We start from the raw sequence: 13483 nt of genomic DNA, 5'->3' as shown, positions 1-13483 counted from the left end.
TCCGGGAACCCGGCGGCTGCCAGACCGGCCCCCGCCCCCCGCCCCCCGCCCCCCCGGGGTTGGGCCCCAGCCAGAGCGGACGCGCTGGGGCAGTGATGCGCTGAAAAGGAGAAGTGGGCTGGGGGGGGGGCGCACCCACACACCACCTGCTGCTGCCAGCGTGGGGGCGGGGGGCCGTCGGGGCGGGAGCGGCGGGGTCGTGGCAGGGCCGGCAGGGGAGAACCCAGGTGTCCGGGAGGAGCGGCTGGAGACATGGGGCAGGGCTCGCTTAGGAGCCAGGCGTGAGCAACTGGGGAGGGGGAGGATGCCCACAATGCACTGCGGCAGAGCAGCCAAGCGAGGTGTCAGGCAGCTCCCAGCATGCACGGCTGCACCATGGCCAAGGGGGGCGGGGGGGCAAGAGTTCCCAGCATGCTCTGCTCCACCTTGCATGGCAAGGCCTTAGGGTGCTGGGCTGGACTTGGCGGGGGTGTCGCCTTTGGTGGGCGTCTTGTCAGCGCCCAGCCATCCATGGGGGGGCTCGACCCCCGCTCTGCCCTAGGCCCCGCCCCACTGCACCCCTTCCCCCAACCCCACACCCCACCTCTTCCCACCCCCGCTCTGCCCCCACTCCACCCCTTCCCTTCCCCCAACCCCGCACCCCACCTCTTCCCACCCCCGCTCTGCTCCCACTCCACCCCTTCCCTTCCCCCAACCCCGCACCCCACCTCTTCCCACCCCCGCTCTGCCCCCACTCCACCCCTTCCCTTCCCCCAACCCCGCACCCCACCTCTTCCCATCCCCGCTCTGCCCCCACTCCACCCCTTCCCTTCCCCCAACCCCGCACCCCACCTCTTCCCACCCCCGCTCTGCCCCCACTCCACCCCTTCCCTTCCCCCAACCCCGCACCCCACCTCTTCCCACCCCCGCTCTGCTCCCACTCCACCCCTTCCCTTCCCCCAACCCCGCACCCCACCTCTTCCCACCCCCGCTCTGCCCCCACTCCACCCCTTCCCCCAACCCCGCACCCCACCTCTTCCCATCCCCGCTCTGCCCCCACTCCACCCCTTCCCTTCCCCCAACCCCGCACCCCACCTCTTCCCACCCCCGCTCTGCCCCCACTCCACCCCTTCCCTTCCCCCAACCCCGCACCCCACCTCTTCCCACCCCCGCTCTGCCCCCACTCCACCCCTTCCCTTCCCCCAACCCCGCACCCCACCTCTTCCCACCCCCGCTCTGCCCCCACTCCACCCCTTCCCTTCCCCCAACCCCGCACCCCACCTCTTCCCATCCCCGCTCTGCTCCCACTCCACCCCTTCCCCCAACCCCACACCCCACCTCTTCCCACCCCCGCTCTGCCCCCACTCCACCCCTTCCCCCAACCCCGCACCCCACCTCTTCCCACCCCCGCTCTGCTCCCACTCCACCCCTTCCCCCAACCCCGCACCCCACCTCTTCCCACCCCCGCTCTGCCCCCACTCCACCCCTTCCCCCAACTCCACACCCCACCTCTTCCCATCCCCGCTCTGCTCCCACTCCACCCCTTCCCCCAACCCCACACCCCACCTCTTCCCACCCCCGCTCTGCTCCCACTCCACCCCTTCCCCCAACCCCACACCCCACCTCTTCCCATCCCCGCTCTGCCCCCACTCCACCCCTTCCCCCAACCCCGCACCCCACCTCTTCCCACCCCCGCTCTGCTCCCACTCCACCCCTTCCCCCAACCCCACACCCCACCTCTTCCCACCCCCGCTCTGCCCCCACTCCACCCCTTCCCTTCCCCCAACCCCGCACCCCACCTCTTCCCACCCCCGCTCTGCCCCCACTCCACCCCTTCCCTTCCCCCAACCCCGCACCCCACCTCTTCCCACCCCCGCTCTGCTCCCACTCCACCCCTTCCCTTCCCCCAACCCCACACCCCACCTCTTCCCACCCCCGCTCTGCCCCCACTCCACCCCTTCCCCCAACCCCGCACCCCACCTCTTCCCATCCCCGCTCTGCCCCCACTCCACCCCTTCCCCCAACCCCGCACCCCACCTCTTCCCACCCCCGCTCTGCCCCCACTCCACCCCTTCCCCCAACCCCACACCCCACCTCTTCCCACCCCCGCTCTGCCCCCACTCCACCCCTTCCCCCAACCCCGCACCCCACCTCTTCCCACCCCCGCTCTGCCCCCACTCCACCCCTTCCCCCAACCCCACACCCCACCTCTTCCCACCCCCGCTCTGCCCCCACTCCACCCCTTCCCTTCCCCCAACCCCGCACCCCACCTCTTCCCACCCCCGCTCTGCCCCCACTCCACCCCTTCCCTTCCCCCAACCCCGCACCCCACCTCTTCCCATCCCCGCTCTGCTCCCACTCCACCCCTTCCCCCAACCCCACACCCCACCTCTTCCCACCCCCGCTCTGCCCCCACTCCACCCCTTCCCCCAACCCCGCACCCCACCTCTTCCCACCTCCGCTCTGCTCCCACTCCACCCCTTCCCCCAACCCCGCACCCCACCTCTTCCCACCCCCGCTCTGCTCCCACTCCACCCCTTCCCTTCCCCCAACCCCGCACCCCACCTCTTCCCACCCCCGCTCTGCTCCCACTCCACCCCTTTCCCCAACCCCACACCCCACCTCTTCCCACCCCCGCTCTGCCCCCACTCCACCCCTTTCCCCAACCCCACACCCCACCTCTTCCCACCCCCGCTCTGCTCCCACTCCACCCCTTTCCCCAACCCCACACCCCACCTCTTCCCACCTCCGCTCTGCTCCCACTCCACCCCTTCCCCCAACCCCACACCCCACCTCTTCCCACCCCCGCTCTGCCCCCACTCCACCCCTTCCCCCAACCCCGCACCCCACCTCTTCCCACCTCCGCTCTGCTCCCACTCCACCCCTTCCCCCAACCCCGCACCCCACCTCTTCCCACCCCCGCTCTGCTCCCACTCCACCCCTTTCCCCAACCCCACACCCCACCTCTTCCCACCCCCGCTCTGCTCCCACTCCACCCCTTTCCCCAACCCCACACCCCACCTCTTCCCACCCCCGCTCTGCTCCCACTCCACCCCTTTCCCCAACCCCACACCCCACCTCTTCCCACCTCCGCTCTGCTCCCACTCCACCCCTTCCCCCAACCCCGCACCCCACCTCTTCCCACCCCCGCTCTGCTCCCACTCCACCCCTTCCCTTCCCCCAACCCCGCACCCCACCTCTTCCCACCCCCGCTCTGCTCCCACTCCACCCCTTTCCCCAACCCCACACCCCACCTCTTCCCACCCCCGCTCTGCCCCCACTCCACCCCTTCCCCCAACCCCGCACCCCACCTCTTCCCATCCCCGCTCTGCCCCCACTCCACCCCTTCCCTTCCCCCAACCCCGCACCCCACCTCTTCCCACCCCCGCTCTGCCCCCACTCCACCCCTTCCCTTCCCCCAACCCCGCACCCCACCTCTTCCCATCCCCGCTCTGCCCCCACTCCACCCCTTCCCTTCCCTCAACCCCGCACCCCACCTCTTCCCATCCCCGCTCTGCCCCCACTCCACCCCTTCCCTTCCCCCAACCCCGCACCCCACCTCTTCCCACCCCCGCTCTGCTCCCACTCCACCCCTTCCCTTCCCCCAACCACGCACCCCACCTCTTCCCACCCCCGCTCTGCCCCCACTCCACCCCTTCCCTTCCCCCAACCCCGCACCCCACCTCTTCCCACCCCCGCTCTGCCCCCACTCCACCCCTTCCCTTCCCCCAACCCCGCACCCCACCTCTTCCCACCCCCGCTCTGCCCCCACTCCACCCCTTCCCCCAACCCCGCACCCCACCTCTTCCCACCCCCGCTCTGCCCCCACTCCACCCCTTCCCCCAACCCCGCACCCCACCTCTTCCCACCCCCGCTCTGCCCCCACTCCACCCCTTCCCCCAACCCCGCACCCCACCTCTTCCCATCCCCGCTCTGCCCCCACTCCACCCCTTCCCCCAACCATGCACCCCACCTCTTCCCACCCCCGCTCTGCCCCCACTCCACCCCTTCCCTTCCCCCAACCCCGCACCCCACCTCTTCCCATCCCCGCTCTGCCCCCACTCCACCCCTTCCCTTCCCCCAACCCCGCACCCCACCTCTTCCCATCCCCGCTCTGCCCCCACTCCACCCCTTCCCTTCCCCCAACCCCGCACCCCACCTCTTCCCACCCCCGCTCTGCCCCCACTCCACCCCTTCCCTTCCCCCAACCCCGCACCCCACCTCTTCCCACCCCTGCTCCGCCCCAGACCCTGCCCCCACTGCACCCCTTCCGCCAAGCCGCCACCCCACCTCTTCCCACCCTCGCTCTGCTCCCACTCCACCCCCTTCCCCCAAGCCCCCACTCCTGCCCCATTCCGCCCCCTCCCCCACCTCTTCCTGCCCCCGCTCCTCTCCCTCCCCTCCCAGGTGATCACGGTGGGTGGGAAGTGCTGGCCTGGGAGGGAGGAGGAGGGGCTGATCCGTGGGGCTGCTGGTGGGTGCTCTGCCACCCCTCGCCCACCTCTGCCCTGGGCTTTCACTTCCTCCTTGACCGGTGGGATGGGAAGCCGGGTTGCTTCATCCTCTGGTGGAAAACTCCCCTGGCCTCAGAGCAGGGGCCTCAGCTTCCCCTTTCCAGATCTGGAACTGGAGGTATCGTCTTCCTCCTGCTGCGAGCCAGGTTGGAGCCCCGCCCGCCTGCCATGCACCCCTGGCTCCCTTTGCCAGCCCTGGGCGGGGAGTGGGGTCTAGGGGGTGAGAGCAGCGGGGCTGGCAGCCAGGACTCCTGGGTTCTCCCCCTGCTCTGGGAGGGGAGTGGGGTCTAGTGGGTTAGAGCAGCGGCAGGCTGGCAGCCAGGACTCCTGGGTTCTCTCCCCGGCTCTGGGAGGGGAGTGGGGTCTAGTGGGTAAGAGCGAGGTGGGCTGGGAGCCAGGACTCCTGGGTTCTCTCCCCGGCTCTGGGAGGGGAGTGGTGTCTAGTGGGTTAGAGCAGCGGCAGGCTGGCAGCCAGGACTCCTGGGTTCTCCCCCTGCTCTGTGAGAGAAGTGGGGTCTAGTGGGTTAGAGCAGCGGCAGGCTGGCAGCCAGGACTCCTGGGTTCTCTCCCCGGCTCTGGGAGGGGAGTGGGGTCTAGTGGGTGAGAGCGGGACGTTGGGAGCCAGGATGCCTGGGTTCTATCCTCAGTTCTGTGAGGGGTGTGGGGTCTCGTGGTTAGAGCAGGGAAGCAGGGAACCAGGACTCCTGGGTTCAATTCCCAGCTGTCTCACTGATTCACCATGTGGCCGTGGACAAGTCTCACCCGTTCCTTTCTCTGTAACAAACACCCCAGGTGGCCACTGGGAGGGCCAGAGCCACAGCCCCACCCACTAAAAGACATGGCACCGCCCATGGGAGGGGCTTACCAAGCCCCGCCCACTAAGCAGCATGACTCCGCCCAGGGGCAGGGCTTGCAGAGCTCTACCCCACTGGCTGTTCCATCCAGGCGCAGCCCCCCCAGGGCTAAAGTCACACCCTCTGCCTTTGGTCTTTCATAGAAACCCAAGCCACTTTGGCAGCTTTTTTCACTGTTTCTTGGGAGAGGCTATTGCCGGGACGGCGGAAGGATACACAGCTCAGGGGGAGGGCGGCAGAGTTCTGGCCTGTATCACAGAGCAGGCCTCTCAGGATGCTTATTGGAGGGGCTATTTTTGCTGGCGTTCATCTGTCCGGGACAGGATACAAAGGAGACAAGGAGACGCCCTCTACTTGTGGGGTGGACTACTTCTTTTGAGTGGAAGAAGACAGACAGGGGGTGTAATAAGGCCCAGCCCTTGTATTTAAAGGGCGCAGCTTTCCCATGGGTGTTTCAGGGACTATATTTTGTGGTGGAAGGCCACAAAACAGAGCGCGAGACGATGACAAAGGAAGTAGTCCCGGTACCTGCATAAGATGGAGGTTTATTTTAAGATTTTTAAGGGGCTATTTCACCTTTTATTGTTTGGCAGAAGGACACACGCACAAGTTATGGAGGAACGTCACAGGGCTTCTGTACGAAAAGGGCCTGGTTTTCCGCTATTATTTTTTTGAGGGACTATTTTTTTTGGCAGAAGGACACACAATCAGCATATACTGAAAGTAGATCCGACTCCTGTATAAAAAGGGTCCAGTTTTGAGGCCTATGTTTTGAGGGACTCCTTTGGTGGCGGAAGGATGCTCAGTTGGTGTCCCTTGAAAGTAGAGCCGGCTCCTGTATAAAGGGGGCTGGATTTCCAGAGTTCTTTTTTTTGGGATGGACTGCCTTAATCGGTGGAAGGATACACCAACCAATGGGGTGGTCGACGTCACAAAAGTAGATCTGAGCCATCCGTATAAAGAGAGCCTGGCTTTAGGAATCACTCCGCCGCGGTCTGAAAATCAGGCCCCAAAATGGTGGCCAGGGGGTGGTATCCACGGCAACCGCCGCAGCCACAGCCTTGTAACAGCCCCGCCCACCCTGTGGGGGCGGCGGCCAGTGAGCACCACCGAGTTCCTGCAGCGTGGGAAAGGGGCGTGGCCCGTTATTGCTCTGGTGTGGCCAATGAGGGAAAGAGTTCCCAGCATGCACTGCTCCGGCGCGGCCCACGGCCTCCCAGCATGCACTGCTCCGGCGCGGCCCAGGGCTCCCAGCATGTACTGCTCCGGCACAACCCTGGGCTCCCAGCATGCACTGCTCCGGCGCGGCCCAGGGCTCCCAGCATGCACTGCTCCGGCACAACCCTGGGCTCCCAGCATGCACTGCTCCGGCGCGGCCCACGGCCTCCCAGCATGCACTGCTCCGGCGCGGCCCACGGCCTCCAGGCACGTCTTGCTCGGAGCCCTCCCACAGCCGCCCCCCGGCCCCCCGCCCCCGGCCCCCCGGCCCCGTCACGGCTGCGCCACCCGCAGCTCGGAGGAGGTGGTGGAGCCCAGCGAGCGGTTGCGTCGGCGCCCACTGCCGCAGCCCAGCGAGTCCTCGGCCAGGGCGGCCTCCAGCCAGCGGGCGCGGCTGCTGCCCCGCAGCCCCTCCTGGAAGCGGCGGCCCAGGAAGGCGTAGAGCAGGGGGTTGAGGAAGCAGCCCAGGCAGGTGAGGCTGAAGGCCAGGGAGGCGCCCACCCGGAGGGCCGCCCGGTTGCGGGGCGAGCCGTGCAGGAAGTTGAAGACGTGGTAGGGCAGCCAGCAGAGGAAGAAGCTCAACACCACGGCGGCCACCACCTTGGCCGTGCGGCTGGGCCGGCGGCCCCGGTGCCCGGCCCGCAGCGCCACGACCGCGTGGCAGGCCGTGATGACCAGCAGCGGCGCCAGGAAGCCGGCCACGAACCGCGCCACGATCAGGGCCTGCTTCCGCGCCGCCCCCGTCGCCCCCTCCCCGAAATTGTTGATGCATCTGCAGCCCCTGGCCTGGCAGCTCACCTGCCGGAAGACCAGGTAGGGGACCGAGAAAGCCCCGGCCAGCAGCCAGGCCCCGCCGGCCAGCCCCCAGGCCCAGCGCGGCGTGCGGAGCCGCTGGGCCCAGATGGGCCGGGCCACCAGCAGGCAGCGATCGGCCGAGATGAGCGTCAGCTGGAAGACGCTGGCAAACATGCTGAGGAAGAGGAGGGAGTTGACAGCTTTGCAGAGGAAGTTGCCGAAGGCCCAGTGATTGCCCGCGGCGGTCTTGGCGGCGTAGAAGGGCAGCAGCAGGGAGTAGAGCAGGTCGGCCAGCGCCAGGCTCAGGAACCAGATCGAGTTGACCGTCCGGCGCATGCGGAAGGTGGTGACCCAGACCACCAGGCCGTTGCCCACCAGGCCCAGCAGGGTGGAGACCACGAAGATGGCCACCGAGAGCTGGTTGAGGACGTTGGAGGTGTGTGCGGCGCTGATGTTGGCCACGGGTGGGGTGGCGTTGCCGGAAACCTGGGGAGAGGTGACTGCTTTAGCACGTGGCCTGGCCGGTGCCCCTCGCTCCCAACTAGGGTTGCCAGGCATCCGGTTTTCGACTGTAACGTCTGGTCGAAAAGGGACCCTGGCGGCTCCGGTCAGCACCGCCGACTGGGCCGTTAAAAGTCCGGTTGGCGGCGTGGTGGGGCTAAGCCAGGCTCCCTGCCTGCCCTGGCGCTGCACGGCTCCTGGAAGTGACCTCCATATCCGGCTCCTAGGTGTAGGGCTGCCAGGGGGGCTCCGTGTGCGGCCCCTTCCCCTGAGTGCCGGCTCTGCAGCTCCCATTGGCCGGGAACAGCGGCCAATGGGACCTGCGGGGGCGGTACCTGTGGGCGTGGGCAGTGCGCACCGCACAGAGCTGCCTGGCCGCCCCTGCGCCTATGAGCCGGACATGGCGGCCTCTTCCGGGAGCAGCGTGGAGCCAGGGCAGGCAGGGAGCCTGGCTCAGCCCCACTGCACTGCCGGCTGGGAACTGCTTGAAGTAAGCACCCCTGGCCGGAGCCTGCACCCCGAACTCCTGCCCCAAATCGGAACCCCCTCCCGCACCCTGGAACCTCCCGCACTTCCTGGAACCTGCACCCCACCCCCAGCCCTGAGCCCCCTTCCATACCCAAACTCCCTCCCAGAGCTTGCACCCCTCCCCCCTCCCTGCACCCCCCTCCTGCACCCCAGCCCTGAGCCCCCTCCTGCACCCAAACTCCCTCCCAGGGCCAGCACCCTGCACTCCCTGCTGGATCCCGCACCTCCTCCCTCACCCAAAGTCCCTCCCAGGGCCCGCACCCTGCACTCCCTCCCTCTGTCCCAGAGCCCCCTCCTGAACCCCAAACCCCTCATCCCCGCCCCCATCCTAGAGCCCACACCCCCAGCTGGAGCCCGCAGCACAATCCCCTGCCCGAGCCCAATGAAAGGGAGAGCGAGGGAGGGGAGCGGAGCCTCGGGGAGGGCGTGGGGCAGGGGACAGGGCTAGTGCGTTCCGTTTTGTGCCATTAGAAATTTGGCGACCCTACTCCCAATACGCAGCCCCTGCTGTCTCCCCCACAACTCTGCAGTGCCCATCACTCCTGACCCACAGCCCCTCCTCTCCCGACCCCCTCCTCGCCAAGCTCTGTCGATGCCTGAGGAGGGGGGAGTGTTGACCTGGGAATGTGGCAGGGGGGTTTCATTGGGGATGGGTTTCAGAGGAGCAGCTGTGTTAGTCTGTATTTGCAAAAAGAACAGGAGGACTTGTGGCAGCTTAGAGATGGACCAATTTATTTGAGCATGAGCTTTCGTGAGCTACAGCCCACTTCATCAGATGCATTCAGTGGGGATGGGAGACCTGAGAGCCTGTCACCTGAGCCGGGAGCGGGGCGGGGAAGTAACACCTCTGCCCAGGAATGTGGACAGAGGCTGCAGGAGGGAGCCGGCTGCGGGGGTTTAGTTTCCGTTTGGGGCTGGGTGGAGGAACGCAGGGAACCCCAGGGCTGGGGTCTAAGCTCCCTGCTCCCCCAGAAGGACTTGACTGAGGGGTCCTGGTTGTACCCACAAGCTCTGTTGGGGACTGTGTTCCTGTTGTCCAATAAACCTTCTGTTTTACTGGCTGGCTGAGAGTCTCAGTGAATCGCAGGAAGAGGGGTGCAGGGCCCGGACTCCCCCACACTCCGTGACAGCCCCTCACTCCCGACTCGCAGCCCCTGCTATTCTGTCCCCCCAGACAGCTCCGGGACCTCTTGTCTCAGGGGATTTCTGTTCCCAGGTGCTAACCTCGTGTTCCCTCCCCGCCAGCCTGCTGCGCCACACACAGCCAGCCCCCCTGGGGGGCGGGTACCAACCCCGGCTTTGTGTTACAGGGCTCCATCCTTTGGAGAGCCACGCAGCCCCTCCTGAGCTGTGGCTACGGGGGGGTCCCAGCTGTTCCTCCCCACCAGCTTCAGCAGCATCGACCCCGACTTGTACTAGAGGAAACTGAGGTGAAATGACTCTCTGGAGGTCACACAGAGAGTCAGAGCCGGGGAGAGAACCCAGGAGTCCTGGTTCCCAGATCCCCCAGCTTTAACCACTAGACCCCACACCCCTCCCAGAGCTGGGGAGAGAACCCAAGAGTCCTGGCTCCTAGCCTCTAACCCACTAGACCCCACACCCCTCGCAGAGCCGCGGAGAGAACCCAGGAGTCCTGGCTCCCATCCCCCACTGTTCTAACCCACTCAACCCCACACCCCTCCCAGAGCCAGGGATGGAACCCAGGAGTCCTGGCTCCCAGCACACCTCGTTCGAACCCACTAGACCCCACTTCCCTCCCAAAGCTGGGGAGAGAACCCAGGAGTCCTGGCTCTTCCGCCATACCCCGTTATACAGTAGCCCTCTTGCTCCATTCACCCCCTGAGCCAACTGGGCTGGTCTCTAGCTGCCCCGTGGGTATTCACCTGATTTTAGTCATTGCCAGATCCCCGGCCAGCAGGGGCCCCTGTGGCCGTCTAGCCTGACCCCACGTTAGCCCAGGCCAGAGACCGCCCCCCAAACCATCCCCAGAGCTGCTCTTTTAGGAAAACCCCCAGTATGAACTGAAAATCTGCCGGGGATGGAGAATCCCCCTTGGCCCTGGTGCATGGTCCCAATGGTTAATTCCACCTCACCCCGGTAAAAACTGACCAGCCCTGATCAACTCTCTGCTCCCCGCGTAGGGACGGACAGACGGGGATCACGGTGCCCCGGAGCCTGCCCTGGGCTCAGCACACGAGGTGGAGCTCCTGGCATCACTCTCTCTGCGGCAGGGCTTCGAACCCTCAAATCGTCCTCGGGGCTCTGCTCTGACCCCTCCCCGACTGACTGTGCGCCCCAGAACCAGACCTAGAGTCACCCTCGGGTCAGCTCCAGAGGGAAAATCCCCTCCCTGCTCCTCGAGATCCCTGCTTACACTGCCCAGGGCAGCGTTAGCCCCAGTCCAGCCGACTCTCTGCCATCACCCCAGATCTGTTCCAGAGTCGCTGCCCCCCAGGGGAGTGCCCCGGGCTGACATTTGCGGTTCCTCGCCGTGGGCGGGGACGTGCGGACGTGTTAAACCGCCCGGCGTTTGCCCGCGTGATCTGGGTCCCTGCCCCGGCCCCCTCAGAATTTCCCCATTTCTGGGCCTTCTGCTGACGTTAGCTGGGAGGGTTTGATGTTCCCTTCCCGGACACCGATCCCAGCGGTAACTAGCGCAGGGCACGACCCGATCCCCGCAGGACCCCACTGGAGACCCCTCCACACTTGATGATGAGGCCCTTGTTACAGGTGCGCTCCAGTGCCCTCGTGCTTCACCTGACCCACAGGCTGGCTTGGTGGCCTGACTCCGCTGGGCGTGTCCAGTGCTGGGGTAGCAGCCTGCTGTGAGGGACCCAGGAGTCCTGGCTGCTGCCCTCTACGCACACCCCCACTCCAGTGTTAGAAAAGGTGGGGCCGGGACTCAGGACTCCTGGGTTCTATTCCCAGCACTGGGAGGGGAGTGGGGTCTAATGGTTACACGAGGAGGGCTGGGAGCCAGGACTTCTGGGTTCTCCCTCTGGTTCTGGGAGGGGAGTGGGAGTGGGACTCTGGGTTCCACTGGGGACCCTCTTTGGCTGGACAGTGGGGCAGGTCTCTGGGTTCTCTCTGTCTCGGCTGCTGGGAGGGATGGGGACATGGGCTCTCCCCATCTCTGGTGCCGGTAGATGGCTGTCCCTGCTGCATGGCTGGCTCCCTGCAATCTCTGTCAAATCAAGGCTTGGACTTACCTGCCCCCAGCTCCTGGTGGGGACGGGGGATGCCATGGGCCAGGGAGCTGTGGATGGAGATAGACCAGGGCTTGTTCCTCTCAGCGCTGTCTGCAATCCTGGTGCTGGGGCTCTGCAGGCTGCGCAGAAGGTAGGAAGTTGGGTAAAGCCGGGGCACTGGCAGGAAGTGATTAGATGAGCCCCTTCTGGGGGGAGCGTGGTCCCTTCCCCAGGAGAGCAGCGCGAGGGAGGGCTGGGAGCGGGAGATCTCAGGTGCGGAGGATGAGGGGAGGGCTCAGCATGGGCAGTCCCAGCCTGGTGTCTCCTGAAGGGGACTGGGTGGGGGGGGGCGGGGGTCATGGGGATCTGGGGGGCTGGATATCCTGGCTCTCCTACGTCCTCCGCAGGTGTAGAGGTCTCTGACGGATGAGGAACCAGGATGCTGGGGGGAAAGGACAGCAACATGCCCCTCTAGAGGCGGGGGCACAGGGTGGATAACAGCTGCACTAGTGCTGCCAGCAAATGGAGCTACTCCTTTAGCTCCCCATAGGGGATAATGGCTATACTGGTGCAACTGGTTTTAGGGCAGGGATCGTCTCCTGCAATGCATCTGTGCAGCCCCTGGTGCAGTGGGGTCCCGATCCTGAGCAGGGGCCTGACTGCAACACAAGTGCCTCCTGACGGCGATGGCTGGGCCTGGCAGCGCCTTGTGGCCTTGGCCTGGATTTTCCTTGACGAAGCTTCTTAATTGATGCTGCGTCGTTATGTCTCTCCTGGGGCCGCGTAGCACCAGGGGCTTGTGGCTGAGACGCCTGGGACTCCGGACTCCTGGGTTCTGTTCCCTGCTCTGCTGCAGACGCCCTCTGAGAAACCGCCCACATTACTTCCAGCACCCCGCCTTGGTTTCCCCATCTGTGCAAGCAGCTCACGATGTATATTTCACAGTAAGAGAGATCTGGTCTTAGCTCAGGACCCTGTTGTGCCAGGCGCTGCACAGACAGTCCCTGCCCAGAGAGCGCCCAGTCTAAATAGGCAAAGGCTGGAAGGGGAAACCGAGGCAGCAAGAGGGGAGGAGACTTGGCCAAGGTCACACAATAGATTGGTGGTAGAGCTGGGGAGAGAACCCAGGAGTCCTGGCTCCCTGCCCGCCCTGTTCTAACTGCTAGACCCCACTCCCCTCCCAGAGCCAGGGAGAGAACCCAGGAGTCCTAGCTCCCAGCCCTATGTCCTTACTCACTAGATCACGTTGCTGGTCCAGCTAGATTTCCCATCAGCCCTTTCTTATCCACAATGCTGGGGCTGAGCGCTCCTCTGGTGCCAACACAGGAATCCCACCTGCTGCTGCTATCTACACCAGCCATGGCAACAATGATTCTCCTGGCTTTTGAGCAGCAGGGCATTAACCCCTCGGGTGCTGCAGGGAGGCCAAGTCGCAGCAGCCTCAGCAGCAGATTGTTCTTGTTCAGCAAGATAATTATCTGGCCATGTTCTCAAACGTCTCGAGCTGGGGTTTTGATTTCAACACTGTGTTTCCTGTTTTTCAGGAGGTCCCCCCAGCTGGAGGGCATCCAGGAGCTCACGCCCCCACCCCGAGATTGAGAGCTGGGGGCCCGTCAGGGGCAAACACTGATGGGGAACAGAATCAGGGCCAGACCCCAGCTGGGGTCAATTGGCCGTAGCTCCATTGGAGTCAATGGGGCCAGATCCCAGCTGGGGTCATAGAACCCTAGAATCTCAGGGTTGGAGGGGACCTCAGGAGGTCATCTAGTCCCACCCCCTGCTCCAAGCAGGACCAACCCCAACTAAATCATCCCAGCCAGGGCTTTGTCAAGCCGGGCCTTAAACACCTCAAAGGATGGAGATTCCACCTCCTCCCTAGGGAACCCATTCCAGGGCTTCACCACCC

The 13483-nt window shown here is 65.5% G+C and overlaps 1 protein-coding gene across 1 annotated transcript; it reads right to left on the bottom strand.

Moving 5' to 3' along the window:
* Positions 1-6838: 6838 nt before the first annotated feature.
* Positions 6839-11634, bottom strand: LOC144929870 (prostaglandin D2 receptor 2-like). Its single transcript, XM_078850504.1, has 2 exons — positions 11599-11634; positions 6839-7846 (listed from the first exon to the last, which is right to left on the bottom strand). The coding sequence occupies exons 1-2, from the start codon at positions 11632-11634 to the stop codon at positions 6839-6841; spliced, it is 1044 nt and encodes a 347-aa protein (XP_078706630.1).
* Between the last annotated feature and the right edge of the window lie 1849 nt (positions 11635-13483).

The sequence above is a fragment of the Lepidochelys kempii genome, chromosome 24 (genome assembly GCF_965140285.1).
Source record: "Lepidochelys kempii isolate rLepKem1 chromosome 24, rLepKem1.hap1, whole genome shotgun sequence".
Lineage (NCBI taxonomy): Eukaryota > Metazoa > Chordata > Testudines > Cheloniidae > Lepidochelys > Lepidochelys kempii.
Note: the sequence above shows the minus strand (reverse complement) of the source record. Positions and strands in the feature narration are given on the sequence as shown.